The sequence below is a fragment of the Protopterus annectens genome, chromosome 1.part1 (assembly GCF_019279795.1).
Source record: "Protopterus annectens isolate FY-2018-M chromosome 1.part1, PAN1.0, whole genome shotgun sequence".
NCBI lineage: Eukaryota > Metazoa > Chordata > Ceratodontiformes > Protopteridae > Protopterus > Protopterus annectens.
Genome location: NC_056726.1, coordinates 2,982,538 through 3,001,747, shown reverse-complemented (window position 1 = coordinate 3,001,747; position 19,210 = coordinate 2,982,538). Strand labels below are relative to the sequence as shown.

General features: G+C 40.9%; 1 protein-coding gene across 3 annotated transcripts in view; it reads left to right on the top strand.

Moving 5' to 3' along the window:
- Nucleotides 1–19,210, top strand: part of KIDINS220 (kinase D interacting substrate 220) — a 2,951,961-nt gene that overhangs the window by 364,436 nt on the left and 2,568,315 nt on the right. For all 3 annotated transcript variants that reach the window (XM_044073258.1, XM_044073248.1, XM_044073241.1), the window contains exon 2: nt 9,831–9,974. In XM_044073258.1, coding sequence (XP_043929193.1) covers nt 9,867–9,974 — 108 coding nt within the window. In that variant the 5' untranslated portion in view covers nt 9,831–9,866. The remainder of the gene's footprint in view (nt 1–9,830; nt 9,975–19,210) is intronic.

Below are 19,210 nucleotides of genomic sequence, written 5' to 3'. Positions count from 1 at the left end.
AAGCTGTAATAGTAATATTCATTGAAAACCCATGCCTGTGGAATATCAACAAGAGTTTTCATATGGAATATGCATTGCTTTATTGAGCAGAATAGTACCCCACATAGGCAGGAATATGAAAAAAAATCAATCAAGACAGAAAAAAAACATTGTCCACTGCTTGCCAGATTTGTTTATCATAATATGGAGAGAGCACCGAAAGCTTACTGCTTTAATTTGCATTTGCTATTTGCCTAGTACATTGTCATTTTGTTGACATCATGGATTCCTGTTGCTACATACAGCTCATGTCAGTGCATGTTAACATTATGCACTGACTTAAAGTTGTTTAGTTAGGCAGGATGTTTATAAGACAAGGAGCTTCTGGATTTTTACAATAATTAGCTGATGTGAGAATATGAGGAAACAAATGTAAAGATGTATGACAAAGGTAGCAAGTGGAATTGCCGGATCTAGATCATAAGAGCGAAAGTGCACAAACATTGAACGTCATATTGTGGGGGGCTGCACCCCCACACCCCCCACTAAGTATATATTCCAATTCTGAAGTTGCACTACAGTGAGCAAAGGGCAAATATTCCTATCCTCACTGTACTGCGACCCCAGAAAAAGTGTTTCGATGTCTGGCATTTTCGATCATAAGAGCGTTTGTTCTTTTGAACTTTTGCCCTTATGATATAGACCCGAATTGCCACCCCATAAGTTCCCAGGACACTTGCTTCATAGACCTGTGACAGCACTGGCACTTAATCTTTGCTGTTTAGATGTGGTAAGAATGTTTGCAGCCACACAAAAACACATACCATACAACAGAACATTTTGCACTTAGAATGTTTTCTTACTGTGTATTACAAGTGGATAGCTGTAGTTACTGACAAAGGACAAGGCTTCCATTGCTCCTGGACTTTTAATGTGCTGCTGCAAAAAAATGAATTCCCCACTACTAAAGCTGTGGCTCGCTGTTCTAACAGATGCATCTTTTAACACTGTGGGCATGTCAGACGCATACATTTTATTAATTGAAAAAGTGCAGGTCCAAAGTTCAAGAAAAAATGGGCATGTGAAGTGTTCTAAAGACTGTGTGGTTTTCTTCCAGGATCACTGAGCCTGATCATGGTGCTTTGTAATATCAGTGTGCACTTTGTATGTTCAGGACAATGTTTTTATGCAACTTTGTAACCATATTGATTTTCAGATGATAATTGCAAGTAGAACATCTCTGAAGTATCACCAGCTAGTATTTGATACATTGACTGGTTTCATTGCATAGCAGCTGTTAAACTTTGCACCACAGGGATTAGATTGTTCTAAAATGACCAAACCTGCAAGAAGGCAGATGAGAAATTCAGTAATAGTTATATGTTAAGAATAAAGTATGTCTCTTTCTGCAACATTAATCAGACAGCCCTCTGTACTTGTACTAATAAAAATGTGTAGTAGTAGGTTCTACGTAAGTATTGGAGTTTTAGTACAGTCCAGCAAAATCATTCCCCCTATGTTAGCTTTAGCCAGTTCTTAGCATTGCTATGAGTACAAAAACAGTGAATGATTGGCAAAATAAAATTGGAAATATGCTGTATAATTTGGGCTGCCAAACATACTTCACTCTTTTGTTTCTACATACTGACTGATATACAATCTCTGCCCAGGTCAGTAAGTTCTTTGTATTGTACTAATGCAGTAGACCAATATCTAAACTATTTATTCTCACCCACTTGCACAATGTCTAGCAGTAAGGAAAGAATGCAGAACACTGCAATGATTCTAGGGGTAAGCATTTTATAGGTTGGTAATAGGCTATCGGCCCTAGGGTCTATACAAGCCTAGCCATAACAATTCCCTGGCTATTTCTTCCCACAGTATTTACTTCCCTGGACCCCTGTCTAGCAGGGCGACTGACGTGATCCCCGGGGTGAATTTCCTATCTCCCATCCAGTCGTCAAGGTTCCTTTTGAAGAGGGCCAAAGAGGCGCTCTGCTTGACATGTATGGGCAGTCTATTCCAGAGTCTGGGGAGTCTCTGGGTCAGGAACCTATCCCTCCAGCATGTTTTGTTCATTGTGATGACAAGGCTTAGATCCCTGGAGCATGTGTCTCTGAGGGATTGGGATTTCTTTAAGTGTAGCATGTCCAATAGCTCTGGGTTTGACATGGCCTTGTATGTTAAGCAGAGATCGCCTCCGAGTAGACGATATGCGACAGAGTATAGGTGCAGTTTTTTTTAGACTCTCAGCATAGGGCATCTGCTTCAGGCCTGTGATTCTTTTAGTGAGGTATTTCTGTGGCCTTTCCAGTTGTTGTAGATGTCTTGAGAGGTACATACCAAGTGGGGCATTGTATTCTATAATGGGTCTAATCAGGGATGAGTACAGTGGGACAATGACCTCCTTTTTTCTGGATGAAAAGCCCTTAGTGATGAGGTGTGTCACATAGAAGGATTTCCTGACTGTTGTGGCGATGTGGTTATCGAAGGTGAGACCACTGTCCACCTGTGTCCCTAAATCTCTTATCACACTTTTGGTGTTTAGTGTACTGCCACCTATGTGGTAATTCACGGGTGCATGTTTTCCCCCAAAGGGGATAACTATACGTTTCTTGGCATTGAGCTTGAGCCCATGGCTGTGGCACCAAGCATCTGTTTCTGTAAGGCACTTTTGTAGAATATCCACATAATTTGGGGATTCGATAATGGCTCCCAGTTTGCAGTCATCTGTGAACTTTGCTAGCCAGAGTCCCTTAGTGTTGGCCTGTACTTCAGTGAAGTAGATGGCAAACAAAAGCGGTCCCAACACTGAACCCTGAGGTACTCCACTTGTCAGTTGTCTGGAGCTGGATTTGGAGTCTGCTACTTTTACAGTCTGGGTTCTGTCAGTAAGCCAGTTGCAACCCATTGAATGATGTAGGGATTAATGTATGCTTCACCATGTCTTATTTGGGTGTGTTGACTGCCTTTAAAAAAACAAATAGAACAGTCAGCAAATGGCACTTCCATTCCATAGCTGCATTTACTAGACTTATAATAGTTGCAACAGTCATGGAATTCCAGGCAAGTTCTACCCACCCATTTCTCAGCAGGAAGAGTCTCTTCACATAGATATAGCCTAAATAAATAAGTCAGAAATTCATATTATATAACAGCATTCTTCGATCTTTTTTAAAAGGTTTCTAGAGACACATAACTGTACTGTGTGATGTATAATCATTATTAGTGCTGAAAGACTTCAGTGAAGATCCTGGATATTGCTAGACATGATAGTCATCATTTTATACTTAAGATTGCGATCAGAAGTGATGGGGACTTAAGCATTTATGTGGAAGTGTGTGTATTGACTGGGATCTTTGACGCTGATTGTAATGATGAGCGTTTACCCTGAGTTGCTACAGTAGAAGAAAAATCTGATTTCTCAGTCATGTAGATGGAATGTTGTGCTGGCAAACAGTATTGATATTTAGTTAATGTTCCCCTATAGTTATGCCACCTTGTATTATGGAAAGGAAAAGAATTGACTACCAAGGGGTCTGAATGTTGTTTAAAAAAAAGTATTACTTAAGACACGGTTAAGCATACATTAATAGAAAAGAAAACAAACCATGTTACATTTTTTCATTTGCCTATATTATGCATTACATATATGTTTTCTCTTTATAATTGTCATTCAGCCCAACATCACCTAAATTACTCAGTTCCAGCCTTCCTTTAAACGTCGCTCCTCCTCCTGAACATTATTTGCATGTATTATTCTTACAAATTCCATTAATTTCTATGTAGTTTGCTCTATCTTTTTCTAAAGATCCTACATCAGTTCTTTGTTTCTTTTACAATATTCATTATTACAAATACAGTTGGTTTAGGTTTTGATTTCCATTTTATAGTGATTGCTTTTTTGACAGCCAATAGAATTAAACTTAATAAGGCCTTGCTCTGTCTAGACAGTTCAGATACTGTGTCCCATCTTAAAAGAATATTTTCTTTAGTTACAGCCATTTGTTCCCCCCTGTTTATGACCATGTAGGGAATTATTAAAATTTACCAACTCATTATACCCCCTAAAAAATGTTCCTGGTTACCTCTTTCTTTCCCCTCACACCCCCAGCATTTGCGATCTACTAGAGGAAAAAGTTCTTTGAATTCTGTTTGGGGTATAAAAATACCTATGCAAACACTTCCATGCAAAACTCCTAAACCTTCTGGACTTTGTTGCATACTTGGACCTATACATATGTCCAACTATATTCCCCTTGTAAATTGCTTTTTCAGTCTGTCTTCCCAATATTTTTTTAACCTCTTCTGATTCTTATCATACAATATTTTATATGCATACTAATTATTACTTTGTAATAGCAGCTTCTGTTCTAGATTAAACTAAAAACTCTACCAGAGCAGGTCTTTCACGTAGAACTCTGCTATAATTTCTGTTTGCCTATACTCTTGTAAGGAAGGTAGTCTCTAATATGTAGCCCATACCTCTTCTTGGCCTCATCCCACTCTGTCTTCCCCTTTCTAGTGATTTGCTCTCAATACCTTGGTTCATTTGCCATTTTTCTCTGGTGAATTGTAGTATTGTCTAACCTTTTTGCCTTTCACCTACTTGCAGTCATCTCTGTTGCCAAAATGTCCTTTTTCCATTCTCGTGCTAGCTTAGTTTTTAGAATATTTTTTGTAACTTTTTGAGTATAATATTCTGTATGGTTGTGATGCCCCTGCACTGGCTCAGTAATTAAGGAGCCTCAATCCTCACCACTGACATTAGTGAGGGACGTGCACATTGGGAGGGTGACAAGTACACACGCAGTACAGTACAATTTCCCTTAAGAGCCCACAGAGATCACAGTCAGTCTGGGGCTGGTTTCTCCCTCTCTCTCCAGATCCCCAGTAAGACTCCCCACTGGCACATCTATAAGGTTAAGATCTCAACCGAGTGGTAAAGCCAAAACCTCCAGCACTCTGTCTGTCCAATCAGTGCTTTGTGTCCCTGCCCAAGTAGCTGACACACACACACACACACAAACACTTTGAGATTTGATTTATATACAAACACACAGACACTCCTGGTGAAGGCTGGCACAGGTTCACTAGCTTTGCCCCCTTCAAGGTCGTACCAGCTGCTACCAACCACTCTTTATCAGCTACTATAAGGCCCTTCCCAAAGGGGTGACAAATTCTACTGTGTAATGTTGCTATTATCCAAATTGTAAGTGTGACCAACAGCAAGGCTATTTAAGAGTGGCCTGTACTATGTCACCAAATACATGTGCAAGTACGCTAAGAGCTTACATATCTCTAAACAAACCAGCCACAATTAAAAGGTTTAAATATATTTAATAGTAAATAATAAAAGAACAAGACAATAGTAACTCAACACAGTGACAACAGAGTTCAGAATCACAGGAAATACTTTAAAACCACATTGCAGGACAGTCTCAAATAAATATAGAAAATATCTAAACTAATCTTTACTGTATTCCTATTTATATCTAAAATATACTATGCCCTAAATGACGTACCTACAGAGGCAGACAAATACAGATGAGATGTGCTTGATGAGAGGATGTTTCTAGGTCCAAAGACAAATACAAAATGCACAGACTTTCTCTGAGAGGGAGTTCTTAAATTAATACTATACATTACTGCTGGGTTAGCTGGATGACATCACTATTTGACACCTCTGCCTTCATTTCCCAGGCTAACGGAAACTTAAAATTTAGCACCTTTGTGTCAGAAATACTTCTCTTAGAAACTTGCCTGGAACTGAAAGTCATAAAAGAATTGCACACTTTTATCTTTGAAACCTGTAATTATTTCTGTTTCCAGACAATAGAAAGAATTTCTAGCTGCAGACATTCAGTCTCCTAGTTAAGATAAATGCCATCGTAAACAATTCACTTATTTTCTTAGAGTTTGCAAGAGTTAACTCTCTTATTTTCAGTAGGGTATACTGTGGTTGCACTTTTGAAGCTGAACACATAACATACAGTTTTCTTACATTTGTAGGACAGGCATACAAATCATATTACTATTCACAAATGACATAGAATTATTTACAAAATTCCAGCTAGCTGGACTGGCAGCCTTCACAGTGGTTCTCCTTAAGAATCTACATCGAAAATACTGCTTTCCTTATTTCTTGAGCCCCCCCACACACACACACACACACACTTCTTCATCCTCATTCCTTTCCACTTTGAATTAACACATTTCTGCTTGTGTTATGTATATGAGCCTTAACTTTGTAACTCTAAGTAGTCCTTCTGATCAGATAATCTTAAACCACTTTGTTCTTTTGGGGGGGTGGATCAACGTATCCCACTTAACTCTTGCCATCATCTCCTTCCAGATAAATTTCTTCAACTGTTTATTAATTATTGCCTACAACTTCTCCTCTGGTTGATAAAAATTTGCCTGACCTGTATATAAAACTAAAGGGCTAAAAACACTTTCATTGCTTATATTTTACTGTTTCATATCCACAAATAAGAGCTTCTAGTTTCTCATTTTTTTTTATTTTCATCATATTTAGTCTCTTCCCAAATATCCTGCTGCTATAACAGAAGCTCTTTTAATCCATGCTCCTAAATACTTCAACTTATCATGTTCCCATAAATATTGTTAAAGCTGACCCACATTAGTGTGTGGGTACATAATTTATCGCTACAGCCTTTGTTTTATCTTCATTAATTTTATATCTCAAAATGTTCCACAACACCAAAATGCCCTTTTCTGGATTTATCAAGTACAAAATATGAAATAAAGCCAACTTTTCTTGATTACCATACCAATTATATTCCTAAATTTCTGCGTTACTTTCTTTGCCAGTGGTTCTAAATATAAAGCAAATAACAAAGGGGAAAGAAGACACCCCTGCCTGGTTACTCTGTTCAGGCATAACTTATTGGAGGGGAACCCTCCCACTTTAACTCTTTCCTCCAATTATTTATTTATCCTCCTAACTGACCTGAAATGGGAAGCCACGGTGGTGCAACGGTAGCGTTGTTGCCTCACAGCAAGAGGTTCTCCCGTTCGATTCTCGGCTGGAGCGCCTTCTGTGTGGAGTCTGCATGGTCCTCCCCACGGTCGAGTGGCTTTCAGAAGACATGCGTAGAATGGGTGTGCCTTTGCTGAAGGTTGGGCGTCGAGCTGGCACCTCGGCACCCCTAAAAAGAATCTACTGCCAATCATTAGCGGACCAGAGTTCCACTGTGGCGACTCCTAACCGGGAAAAGCCGAAAGAAGAATATGATTGTGTCAGGAAATGCAAATGCTTCTATTGCCCTACTCATAAAATCAGTTTTACTCTGAATGCTTTCTGTGCATCAAGATCCACCAGTAAGAGTTATTTTCTTACATTCTGGTCCCTCTGGATCATCAGTAATGTTAACAAATATTTGCCTTTCCTCTACAAAAATGCACTGATCCATATCTCTCATTTTTGGCAACACATTTGCCATTGTTTAGTACAGAAATAAATGGTATTTAATTGTGGTTTAAATTTGAAATGGGTCTGTATGAAGCTGCCTCTTTGGGTAATACAGCCACCACAGCTTTATTCCCAGGTGCTGGCATTTCCCTTCTTTTTAAAAATGCTGTTAAACACAATCTGATAGATCTTTATCATTTTCTTCCCTCCCAACTGCCAGACTTCCACTGGAATACCATCTGTTCCTGGAGACCTCCCTGCATATTGATTGTTTATACATTGTCATTTTTGTCTCCTCTCCTAGCTTAATTATTAGTCACTGAGCCTCATCTTCCTCTAACCTTGTCATAATTAAGCCTTCCATAAGTGTTTCCATTTGTGCTCTTTCTTGGCTTCCACAGTCTTCTGCTTTATACATACTTTTGTACAATTTTCAAAGCATCTCTAATGCCTCTATAAGTTCTCTGGTGATTTGTCATGTCATAGGTTCCCTAAATTTGGCGACAACCCTTTCTGCTTTTAGTTGCCTAAATTGTGCTAAAAGGTCTCATGAATATTGTCCAAATCCTTCTGTACTTTCTCTTTAGCAAGCTGCAGTTGCTCCTTTCTTGTTCTCTGAGATTCCCTTTTTTTCAACAATACTTTGTACGGAATGTGACTTTCATAATGCAATGGGAATTTTCAGAGGAGCTAGACAGCTTAACTGTAAAGTAGAAACACTTTATGCCCTTAATGGAAAAGTTGGTTACGCCATTAGATTCTCAGACAATTTTTTTTTTAATCAAAAGCTCTGCTAAGAAATAGCAAAAGGTAGCTTGGGTAAGTTATTTGTCAGGGTTTGGTTGTGCCAGCTTTTGTGCTTACTCGACTACTTGTGTATTCATCAGTGGATTATCGGCATCTTGTGATGCATCAATATTCATATGGCCACTGTTTGTTATTGAACCGGTTAACTAAGGTTTTATTTATTTATTTGTTTTATTATTATTATTTTTTTTTTTTTACCTTTTGTCTCTGTGTGTAATAACTTTTTTGCTGTCTTGTTTTTATGATGACCAGTGATTATTTAAAAAGGTGCAGCAGTGGTTAAATTACATACTTATCAGAATTATAAACCATTAAATTGAACAGTGTATACTATAAACTTTGCCAATGTTTGTATATGGTAAGTTTCTAGAAGTGTACCCTTTTTTTACAGGCATGATTTAAAACTGCTGACACATTGTTAGCTAGCAGCAAATGTGTCTGACACGTGGAAGTTGCCTATGTTTCATGTAGCTCCTGCATCAAGGGTTACTTAGAGATGCTGGTGTGATATTATCCAGTCTAGAAAAAAAGATCGCAATCCCTGTGCTGGCAGCACTTTTTGGGGATCCTTGGCTAAATAACAAACCAAGAAAAATTGTGGTGAAACCAAGTGCAGCAATAAGTTGAATTTGACATACATACAAACATGCCATACTCTTTCATTTCTAAATACTGACAGATCACACAGCCTTGGGAGTAAGGAGAAACTTCTCACTCCTGTTTTTCTGAGATCTTGCTAAATTCAGTACATGCTCGTTGATTAAACACAGGAACACTGTTAAAGCAGATCAGTAATATTCCTGTTTGACTATATTTGCTATGATCACATTATAGCTTTTTATCTACAGACAAAACTCTTTGTCTAGGTATCTGGCAAGTTTTTTTTTTTAAACGTGTAAATTTAGGACAAATCTAACCAATCTACTGGACATACCTAGCAGACATACCAAGATATGTTAAATTCATACATCATATTTACTTCTAATTAAGTTGTTTTAACAAATATTTTTAAATACGAGTGTATGAAAATGTCCGTGTAAGAAGTCCATCTTAGTGCTGCTGTTAGGTCTGCCATAGCTGCGTTATCTTACTAATTCCTATCCTTGCTTTGTCCTAAGAAGCTTTGAGCTTACTGAATTGCTCTGTACCACTGTCTCATTCAGCTTTTTAGGAGTCTTCCACCCTTCCATGAAGTAGTAGTCTTGTATTCTTACTAATAGTCTGGCAGTTAGCACGGAGAACTAAGGCTGGCAATTATTTACAAGCTTTCATGTAGTCCAAGGTTTGATTTCCCCCATCTTCCATCTATTGTGTAACTTTGAACAAGTCATTTAACCAGACAGTGGTTTGGTGCAGTTGCCAACTGGACTTGGCTTCTCAGTGATTTCCAAGAACACATAGCTAGAAACTACCTATGAATCTAACATAATAAAATAAGTAACTGCACGTTAGCAGAGTTGTAAAAGGAAACTGGTCTTTGGAGCTTAGGTCTGTAGTTTACTATAGTAGCAGAATTCATAACCAAACCAAAGTAGTAATATGAAATGTATGTGTTTTAGTGGGAAATGCTTCAGTATGAGATTAAGGTATGCTTTTTTTTCTTTTTCAGGGCTAAAAGAGTTTATATCAAGATCACTTTTCAAAGATGGCAAGCCTAGGATCCCATAGCCTGCATACCTTTGCAGAAGATAACAATTTGGCAGCTGTGAAAGCACTTCTCGAAAAATGCAAAGATATAGATGAAAGAAATGAGGTTTGACTCTTAATCCTTTTTTCCATAATTATACTTGTGTGTTATTTTTGTAAACAAGTCAGTTCCTTTCAACTCCACAGGTTGTTGAATGCTGTAAAGTGTGTTCAGCCTTACTTTTCATTTATTACATTTCCTTGGTTGTAGTTCTGTTGTCAGTTTTGACTGAGGTAATTGCCCATTTCATCACAGGTAAAATGCAGTTGTATGAATGCATCTGCAGGTGAGCAGACTGTTATAGGGCAAGTTTAATTTATAAACCGTTCCCGTCACATTTAAGCAGCATGTGTACATATTACAGACATGCATGCTCACTGTTCTCATGGCATATACACAGATAGGTCATATAGATACACACACTCACCTATATAAACATACTGAGGCGAACATTACTGAGTAAAATCTACTGCTACCCTTTTTCCTTCTGGTCTGGAACTGTTATTTTAGACTTTGAAAATGTGGCTAACAGTGGAGTGTATTTTCAGTGCCACTGCTGCTTTCTGTCCGTTTGTCTGGACTTTGAGAATTTTAATTGGCAGGAGAAGCCACATCGGAATGCTTGAATTATAGACTTCATGGATTTTATTTACATCCTGAGACTTTGTTCATCAAACATAATTAAATAGAAATAACATTTACAGATGTAGTTAGACTTTGCCAACATTCTGTCCATATAAAAATAATGCATGTTCCTTTCTCTGTGGAAGTAAAATAGTGTTCTGTTTTTTGTGGGTCCATTTATAAAATCTACGACTGATGCCTTGTTTCATTAGGGAAGGGGTATCTTCACAACATTGTTGTGACTGTCACTGTCCACTCTTTTAAAAGAGAGAGCGAGAACCACTGTTTCACTGTCAGCTATGATAATGTAACGTGTTGACTCATTAAAAGAGTGGTGAGTAACAGATCTTGCTATTAGATTATCAGTCTGATTTGTGGCAGAGTACCATTAATACAGGTACGGGGTACTATCATTGGAGAGGTATCAGTAGCCCCTTCTGTGAAGTATAACAAATGTGTTTCAAAAACATTTTGGTTACGTTTCAGTTGCTGCTGTTAAGCTGGCACTGAAAAGCCCTGGACTTAGAGTGAGGTGGGTAAAATCCTGGTGAGTTTGTGATTGCAACCCTGCTATATGGCTTGAAAGATGGTACTTGGATGTTGGTCATAACCCAGTATGCTAGTTTGTATTTGCTGTAAGCTATTAATGACCATCACCTTTTTACATACCTATTTAGGTAACACTGGAGTGGATTTGAGCTCCATAACCCACGCTGTCCATCACACTGGTGGCAATGGTGTGATATTTAGACTCCCTAACCTCTGTGTCCTTGTCAGAGTGGTTTGCAACAGTGTAGGTGTTTTGTAAATCAAACGATTATAGCCTGCTGAACATTTTGTTTCAGACCAAAAAGTGTGTGTAGTCTTGCAGCCACAAGGTAAAATGTATGGCAATGTACACTGCACAGCAGTTAAGTCATTGCTGTTAAGACATTGGCAAGATGAGCTCTGAGGAATATTCCAGGATTTCAGTAACAAAACTGCTTTAGGGTATAATTTGAAATTACTCCTACATAGTGGTTTGAATAAGAAAAATGTAGTATAGCTGCCTTGTGTGCAGAGTCCAACCCAATGGACATGGAGGCAGCCTGGTAGGTACTGGAGGTGTGCAGCATACAACTAAAAGACCACCCTGTGTTTCCTCAGACAATCTTAAAATTCAGTTTTACTTAGAGACTAGATGCATAGTTGGAGATGAGAAGTGAAAATGTAAACAACTGAAATAATGAAGCAACTTGAGCTGTAAAGGGAGTGTGAGATTAAATAACTTTAAGCCAGAGAGGAGGAAAGGAGGTGTTGCTATGAAATTGTGTAGAGAGAATGAGCGTATTAAAAGAAGGGGTCAGCATCTGCTTGAGCAAGAACTCCTGCCCCTTCACAAACCCATATGAATAGTAAGGGGGGAACTCAACCCTCAATGCCAAGGTCAGTACTACATTATGTTCTCAGTTCCAAGCAGGAATTTATTTATTTTATTTATTTTTATTTATTTATTTGCAGTTGTTTTACCAGGATAGGCCATTGGGCCTTGAGAACCCATTTTCAATGGAGTCCTGGGAAGAAAAGCTCCACATTTAGATTATACAGGAATTAGTAGCACACTTGATTACATGATGATTACAATGATTATCATTTGTACAAATTGGTTTTATAACACTTAATCCAGCAAGTTTACATTGAGAGTAGTATAGACACAGACCAAATATAGACAAAATCAAAGTTAGAAGGTTTTTTTTTTTTTTTTTTTCTATAGGATAGATAGAGAGCTAAGAAATTACTGGTGTAATTAGGGAGATGTATGCTGCAGGCAGGCATACACGCATGCCTTTGCTATAAGGGATTTAAAAGAAGGAGTAGAGAAATGGTATTGTGAAAAAGAGTAGGTTATGAGGGATGGGAGCAGGAGCATTCACAAGTGGATATTAGGTGAGAGTGTAGTGATTTTTTAAAAACTGGGAGGCTAGCGATTGTGCGAATGGTGGGGGGAAGGGAGTTCCATAGGCATGTAAGTGAGAAGGATAGGAGGTTTTGATAGTTTTATTCGGGCATTTCAAAGTGTGTGCATAATTGGAACCATTTAACCAATGGCATTTGGTGAGGTTTTTAACTCTTCTGTTCATGAGGAAAACTATTTGTGTTATTAGCAACATGTTAGATGGTGATTGTGTTTGCAAAGTATGCCCTTTTAGAATGTTTTAAGCTTACACATAAAACCTACAGAAGAAAATTTAGATAAATAGAATAAAATTAAAAGATAGGGTCAGCAATTTCATTGCAGAAGTAAGCACTTCATTTTGTACCAACTCACCCACCTAGAAAAATAGGGTCTACTTTATAGGTTCATAGGTTCATACTAGGCTATCTGCCCAAGGGCATTTATAAGCCTAGCCCATAGTTATGTGGCTTTCGCCACCCCTTTAGTTTGAATAAAAACTATGCCTATCATTTTGCTGTGCCTCTGTCAAGCAGTGACACTGAAGTAATCCCTGGGGTATATCTGCAATCTCCCATCCATTGGTCAAGATTCCTCTTGAACAAGGCCAGAGAGGTGCTCTGCCTCACATGTACCGGGATTTTGTTCCACAGCATAGGGAGTCTCTGGGTGATGAATCTGTCCCTCCAGCACGTTCTATTTATAACCGTGTCAAGGTTTAAGTCTCCCGCCCTTGTGGTTCTGAGGGATCTAGATTTTTTGAGGTGAAGCATATTCATCAAATCTGGGTTTGACATAGCCTTATATGTCAGGCACAGGTCACCTCTGAGCAAGCGGTATGAGACTGAATAGATCTGGAGTTCTTTCAGTCGGGCAGCATAAGACATATTTTGAGACCCTTTATCCTTTTGGTGAGGAACTTTTGGGGCCTTTCAAGCTGCAGCAGGTGTCTGGTCAGATACATTCCGAATGGGGCATTGTACTCAATCATAGGTCTAATGAGTGATGAGTACAGGGGGACGATGACCTCCCTTGATCTAGATGTGAATCCCTTCATGATCAGGTGGGCGATATAGAAGGTTTTCCTAACTACTTTAGCAACATGAGTGTCAAACGAAAGGCTACTGTCAACCTGGGTCCCCAGATCCCTGATGACTTGTTCTGTGCTCAGTGGATTGCCACCTATATGGTAGCTAGGGGTAACCTTGTTTTTCCCAAAGGGTATGACTATGCATTTTTTGGCGTTTAACTTCAGGCCATGGCTCTGGCACCAGTTATCCGTTTCTGTGAGGCCCTTCTGGAGGATATCTGTGTCAGATGTGTTTTCGACTATGGCGCCTAGTTTACAGTCATCTGCAAACTTTGTCAGCCATAACCCTCCTGTGTTTGCTTGTACTTCAGAAAAGTAGATGCCGAACAAGAGTGGACCCAGGACTGAGCCCTGTGGGACACCACTTGTGACAGGCTTTGAGTCTGACATGGCTCCAGCAACTCTGACCCTGTGGGTTCTGTCACTTAGCCAGTTTGCAACCCATCTTGTGATGTATGGGTATACATTCAAGCTGATGAGTTTTTCGATGATACCTGAGTGGGGTATTGTGTCGAAGGCCTTTGCCAGGTCGAGGTAGGCTGTATGGACTGCCTTTCCCTCATCAATGGCCTTGGTGACTGTCTCGAAAAAGTCAACCAAGTTTAAGAGGCAGGATCTGCCTTTGACAAAGCCAAACTGGGTTGGATCCAAAGTCTGCAAGTTCCCTATGTCTTTATTTATGAGTTCCATTATGATCCTCTCCATGGCTTTGCAGATAAGGCTTGTCAAGCTAATGGGGCGGTAATTTCCAGGGTCTGTGGAGGCACCGCCCTTATGAAGTGGGACCACAGTCGCTGTGCGCCACTCCTTGGGTACGTATCCTGAGGTGAGGCTAAGATTAAACAGCTGTCCAAACTGTGGGTTTAATTCATCATCGAGTTCGTGAAGCACACAGCCGGGGACACCATCCGGTCCCATGGATGCTGTGTTTTTTGCCTTAGTGAGGGCAGTTCTCACCTGGGAATGCGCTTGAAACGCGAAAAACCCGAATCCAAATAGCACGACACATAAAGAGTGAACCGTGAATACGTCAAACGTACTAAAGGACGAAATTTAAAACCATGAACCGTCATAGTCGACCAACACACTACCTACCCAAACACAATAAAAAAAACACATACATACACTAACCAAAACCCTACTAACCCTAAATTAAAGCACCATAACCCTACTGCTAACCCTACACTAAACCCCACATACACACCTATCTATGCACTATCCTTAACCCCTCCCTAACCCTAAGGTCCGTAACTACTGCACACTTCCCCTACAGAACTATACCCAAACAAACTAAATATTCCTCACACATACACTTAACAAAACCCTACACTAAACCTTACATACATTACCTACACAAAACCTTGCATACACTACCTACCTATGCACTTAAAAACCCCTCCCTAACCATAAGGTCCGTAACTATCGCACACTTGCCTTACGGTGCTATACCGCAGGTGGGCCAACTATGCAAATTCGATATTTCCACTTTCGCAGTTTCGTTCGTTTGACGTATTCACGGTTAGCTCTTTACATGTCGGGCTATTTGGATTCGGGTTTTTCAGCTTTTGAGCGTGTAAAGTAGACCCGAAAAATATCATGTTTAAAATGTGGGAAGACATTCTGTTTGGAGATCAGGTACTCAATAGTTTTCCAGAGGATATGAAGATCAGTTTGACAAAGATCAGTTTGACAGACTGAGAATATGCCTCAACAGAAAGGATGGAGAAAATGGGTGACGTGTTTAGCAAGCAGGGCACAACTGAAAAAAGAGGTTTCCTAACATTACTGGTATAAGGGAAGTCCTAGGGTACAATCTAAACCACCACCTCAGATTCCACAGACAAAATTGGAAGTCACTGGTTTGAGTACATGCCATTGTCCTGAGGTTCGATACTTCCATTGTAACTAAGTAGGAAATGCCCACAAAAATAGTATGGGGACCAAAAGCCACACAAGGGGTCTAGTAGAGATAGTACCACTGTACTTGTGGGTTGCCTTGAAACCACAGTTGCTTCAAGTTATGAGAAGGGTCTGTACCTTATTCCAGTAGAGGGTAAAGAAATTATTGTTGAGAGCTGCTGTATAATAATTGATTATTGTTAAGATTGAAGTTCAACAAGAGCATTACTTACCCGAGCTGCCCATTCCATTTCGAAACATGGTATGGATACTTTTCAGAGGCAATTGGCCAAGGTACTTTAGTACCGGGTTGGGGGTGGAGGGGTGAGCAAGGATATAAGCAGGTTGCAATGTCTGATGATATCCATCCAGACATCTTTAAAAGAAATGACTGATGATACAGTACCTGGAGTACATGCAGTTACTTGCAGCCAGACATGGAGACAAGCATGTGGAGATGTCGTAACTGGTAGACTTGGCCATAACCAACACTTCCAGTACAGGCTGATGATGTGGTTGGTTCAGGAGGGGAATACAGTCATAACAGCAAGCCAAGATCATAGCTGTTCAGGGGAAGTAACAATTTGTAGCAATAAGCCTTAGTATGAGACATAATTGTCAAAAGATGCTAGACTTACTGTGGAATGGAAGGCTGGAGAGGATTATAACAAAGTTGCAACAGGCAAAAGCTTCAGGGCAAACTTTATAAAACTGGAGGGAGGTAGCCAAGGAGGTTTCAGGATGTCAAGGGTTGAGAGTCTGTACTGTGTGTTTGGACAAAAGGTTACTGTACAGAGAATGGACTCCTTTGTAGCTAGAGGGAGAAGCAGTAAAGCAGTTTTTTAACACCTTTATTGAATTATCACGTAAGACAAAGGCAAACATACAATGTTATGTAGTCCTATCTCGCCTCCATTACTACGTGTAGGTTCGGAGCCGATCCTCTGCTCCGACACGGCCGCTTTTTGAAAGCCTGAAAACTTCTGATTGGCTCGTGGCTAGGAGGTATCCCATGATGCATGAGCACATTCCCTAGATCTCGTTGCTTCTTTTGGTTGGCCGTGGCTAAGTGATTCTAATTTATTATTATATTGCTTATTAGGAGTTTCTAGTGAAGTCGTTTCTGTCCTTGTCCTTTGCTGACAGTCTTATTGTATTTACCAATTTGTGTCTTTAACCGGATTTGACATATTGCAGTTTAAAATTACTTGGGGCTGTTGGCCGTTTAGTGTGTGGTATCCCGAGAGTGTGTGTTTTTTGGCTAGACCCTTTTAAGTTAGAGGTTTCAAGCTTGTTCCCTTTTTCCTTTCTTGCACTAGGTTCATTTAAGTTAGAGAACCGAGTAACCCCTTTATTATTTGTTGGTGATAGGGCCAGAGCTGCTTAAGTTAGAGGATCTGGTTCGTTTCTTGTTGTGCGAGTGTGTTGGTTTTTCTATCGCCATTATGTCTAAAGAACCTAAGGAACACAAGCAGTCAAGTTTTAAAAAATGTGTTAAATGTTCGCAAAAAATGTCCATCACCGATGGACATAGCATGTGTGTGTACTGCTTAGGGGATATACATTTACAAGAAACTTGTCTATTTTGTCATTCTTTCAGCCCTAGAGTACTCCAGGAACGGAAGAATAAGCTGATGTTGAAGGGTATGTTAAAGCCTTCCTGTGAGGAAGACCTAGCCAGTTCTTCTCCTCTGCTAGGTCACATTCATCTAGGAAGGACAAGACCTCTAAACGGCCTTCTCCAGCCTCAACTTCTGTCTCTGTACCTCCAAAGAAGTTGCCAAAATCGGAGTTGGTCTCTGTCTCTTCGGCTCCACAGTCTTCGGAGCCGATTGAGATTTTGGAAATAGACCCTGCAGTATCGGCACCCAAGTGTTTCGGCGCTGATCACCAGCAGTCCTCTTCGGAGCTGGTCATCGGACATTCCACCGGTCTCCCCTACTCTAAAATCGCCTATATTGCAGAGAACAAGGTCTCCCGCACTGTCCTCCAGATCCTCCAGGAGCCTATCTGAAGAAGACATCGAGAGAGTGCTGCTTAGACTCCTCAAGTCATTGGCCTTGCCAAAATGTCTGTCGGCTCCGACCCATTCGATCTCAGAGCCAACGCCTGCCACTGATCCTGCTGTCTTTCCTCCTTCAACCCAGATTGGGCCTTTGGAGCCGATATTGTCAGTACTGAATATAGTGGTGTCCTCCACTCCAGCACCCCATGTGGTTGTCTCAGAGCCAAGTTCTGCTCCAACACTCTTGGCGCCGTCTGAAGTGTCTAGGGTCCGAAGCTCTTCGGTCGGCCCCGAGGGGGACACTTGGAACCGAAATTCTTCGGTGCTGAGCCTCCCTCTTGGTGCATCAGCTCGAGTGAGCTCGGACCCTACATTGTTCTTGGAGCCGATCCCTTTGGAGCCATCGACACCTACGCTCTCTTCGGAGCCGGGGCATCGTTCGGAGCCGGAGGAATCTGTCTTTGTGAGGATGAGGAGCATGTTGGATAGTTCATCCGCTCCACGTAGAAGCACTGATGCTATACTCCCTCAAGCACCGACTACAGTCTCGGCATCCTCTCTCCCCCGGGATGGCAGAGACCCACAGCCTCAGGACCCCCATTTGGGTGGCCCACGATCTGCCGAGACCTCCCCAGAGGACCCCGCTGAAGAGCCCCCTCGGAAGAGATCATGTAAGAGGAAGCATGTAGACTCCCCTGATGAGTCTCTCACATCTGACACCGATGAGTCGGAGGGGTCACCTAAGTCATCCTCTGAAGGTGTCTGTTTGCAGACTTTTTGGAGATCCTCAGGCAGAGAGGCGGCTGGCCCACCCTTACCCTGTCTGATGAGGAGTCAGTGTTCCTGAAGGCTTTCGGGTCTCAGCCCTCAGCTTCATGGGTGTCTCCTCCATTTGATGATTTACTGGATTTTGTGAGTCAGAAAGCATGGCAGACTCCTGATGCCGTGGAACCGGTTGGTCCCCAGGAGGCCGAATAAATTTCTTTCTGCCCCTAAAGACAAAGGATTTTTATCCAAGGGTTTACCTGTTGATGCCATGGTGGTGGCGGAGGCCACTAAGAAGGAGCTAGCAGAGACTTCTTCGTCTATCCCATCCACCCAATAAGGAATCCTGAACGATGGATTGGTACGGGAGGTGTATCTTCTCTTCTGCGGCTTTTACAATCCAATCGCTGAACTATCTATCACATTTTACGAGACTTCAGAGAGATCTCCTAAAGGAGTTAGGAGATGCTCTTCAGGGTACCTCTACTGAAGCAGTCCCATCTACAGTGTCTACTCAGTTGGCTACTGTCACATCCATTGTTTACTCCTCCATACAGCTGATCTCGTATGCAGCCGATGGTGCGAGTAGGGCAGCGGGTTCAGGAGTCTCCTTAAGGAGACATTCCTGGTTGCGTCTATGCTGAGCCTTTCAAGTCTACATTCACTAATGCACCCGTGGATGGATCCTCTCTTTTTGGACCCAAAGTGAAAGATACCTTCACCAGGTGTGAACAGGAAGGAAAGACTGTCTCTGCCATGGGAGTCCATTTTATCATTCCTTCTAGACCTTACACTAAAGGTCAGAAGGAAGGTAAGATGTGGTTCAAGAAATCAGAGACCTTTCCAGGATACACAGGGTGATTCCTCCTTCAGAGGCAGGGGAGGAGGAACTAATGGTAGACATCGCCCTCGAGGCAGGCCCACAAAATCAGTGAGGTCGCGATTCCTATCAGCGTTCGTGATGTGTAACCCGACTGTGTATCTCT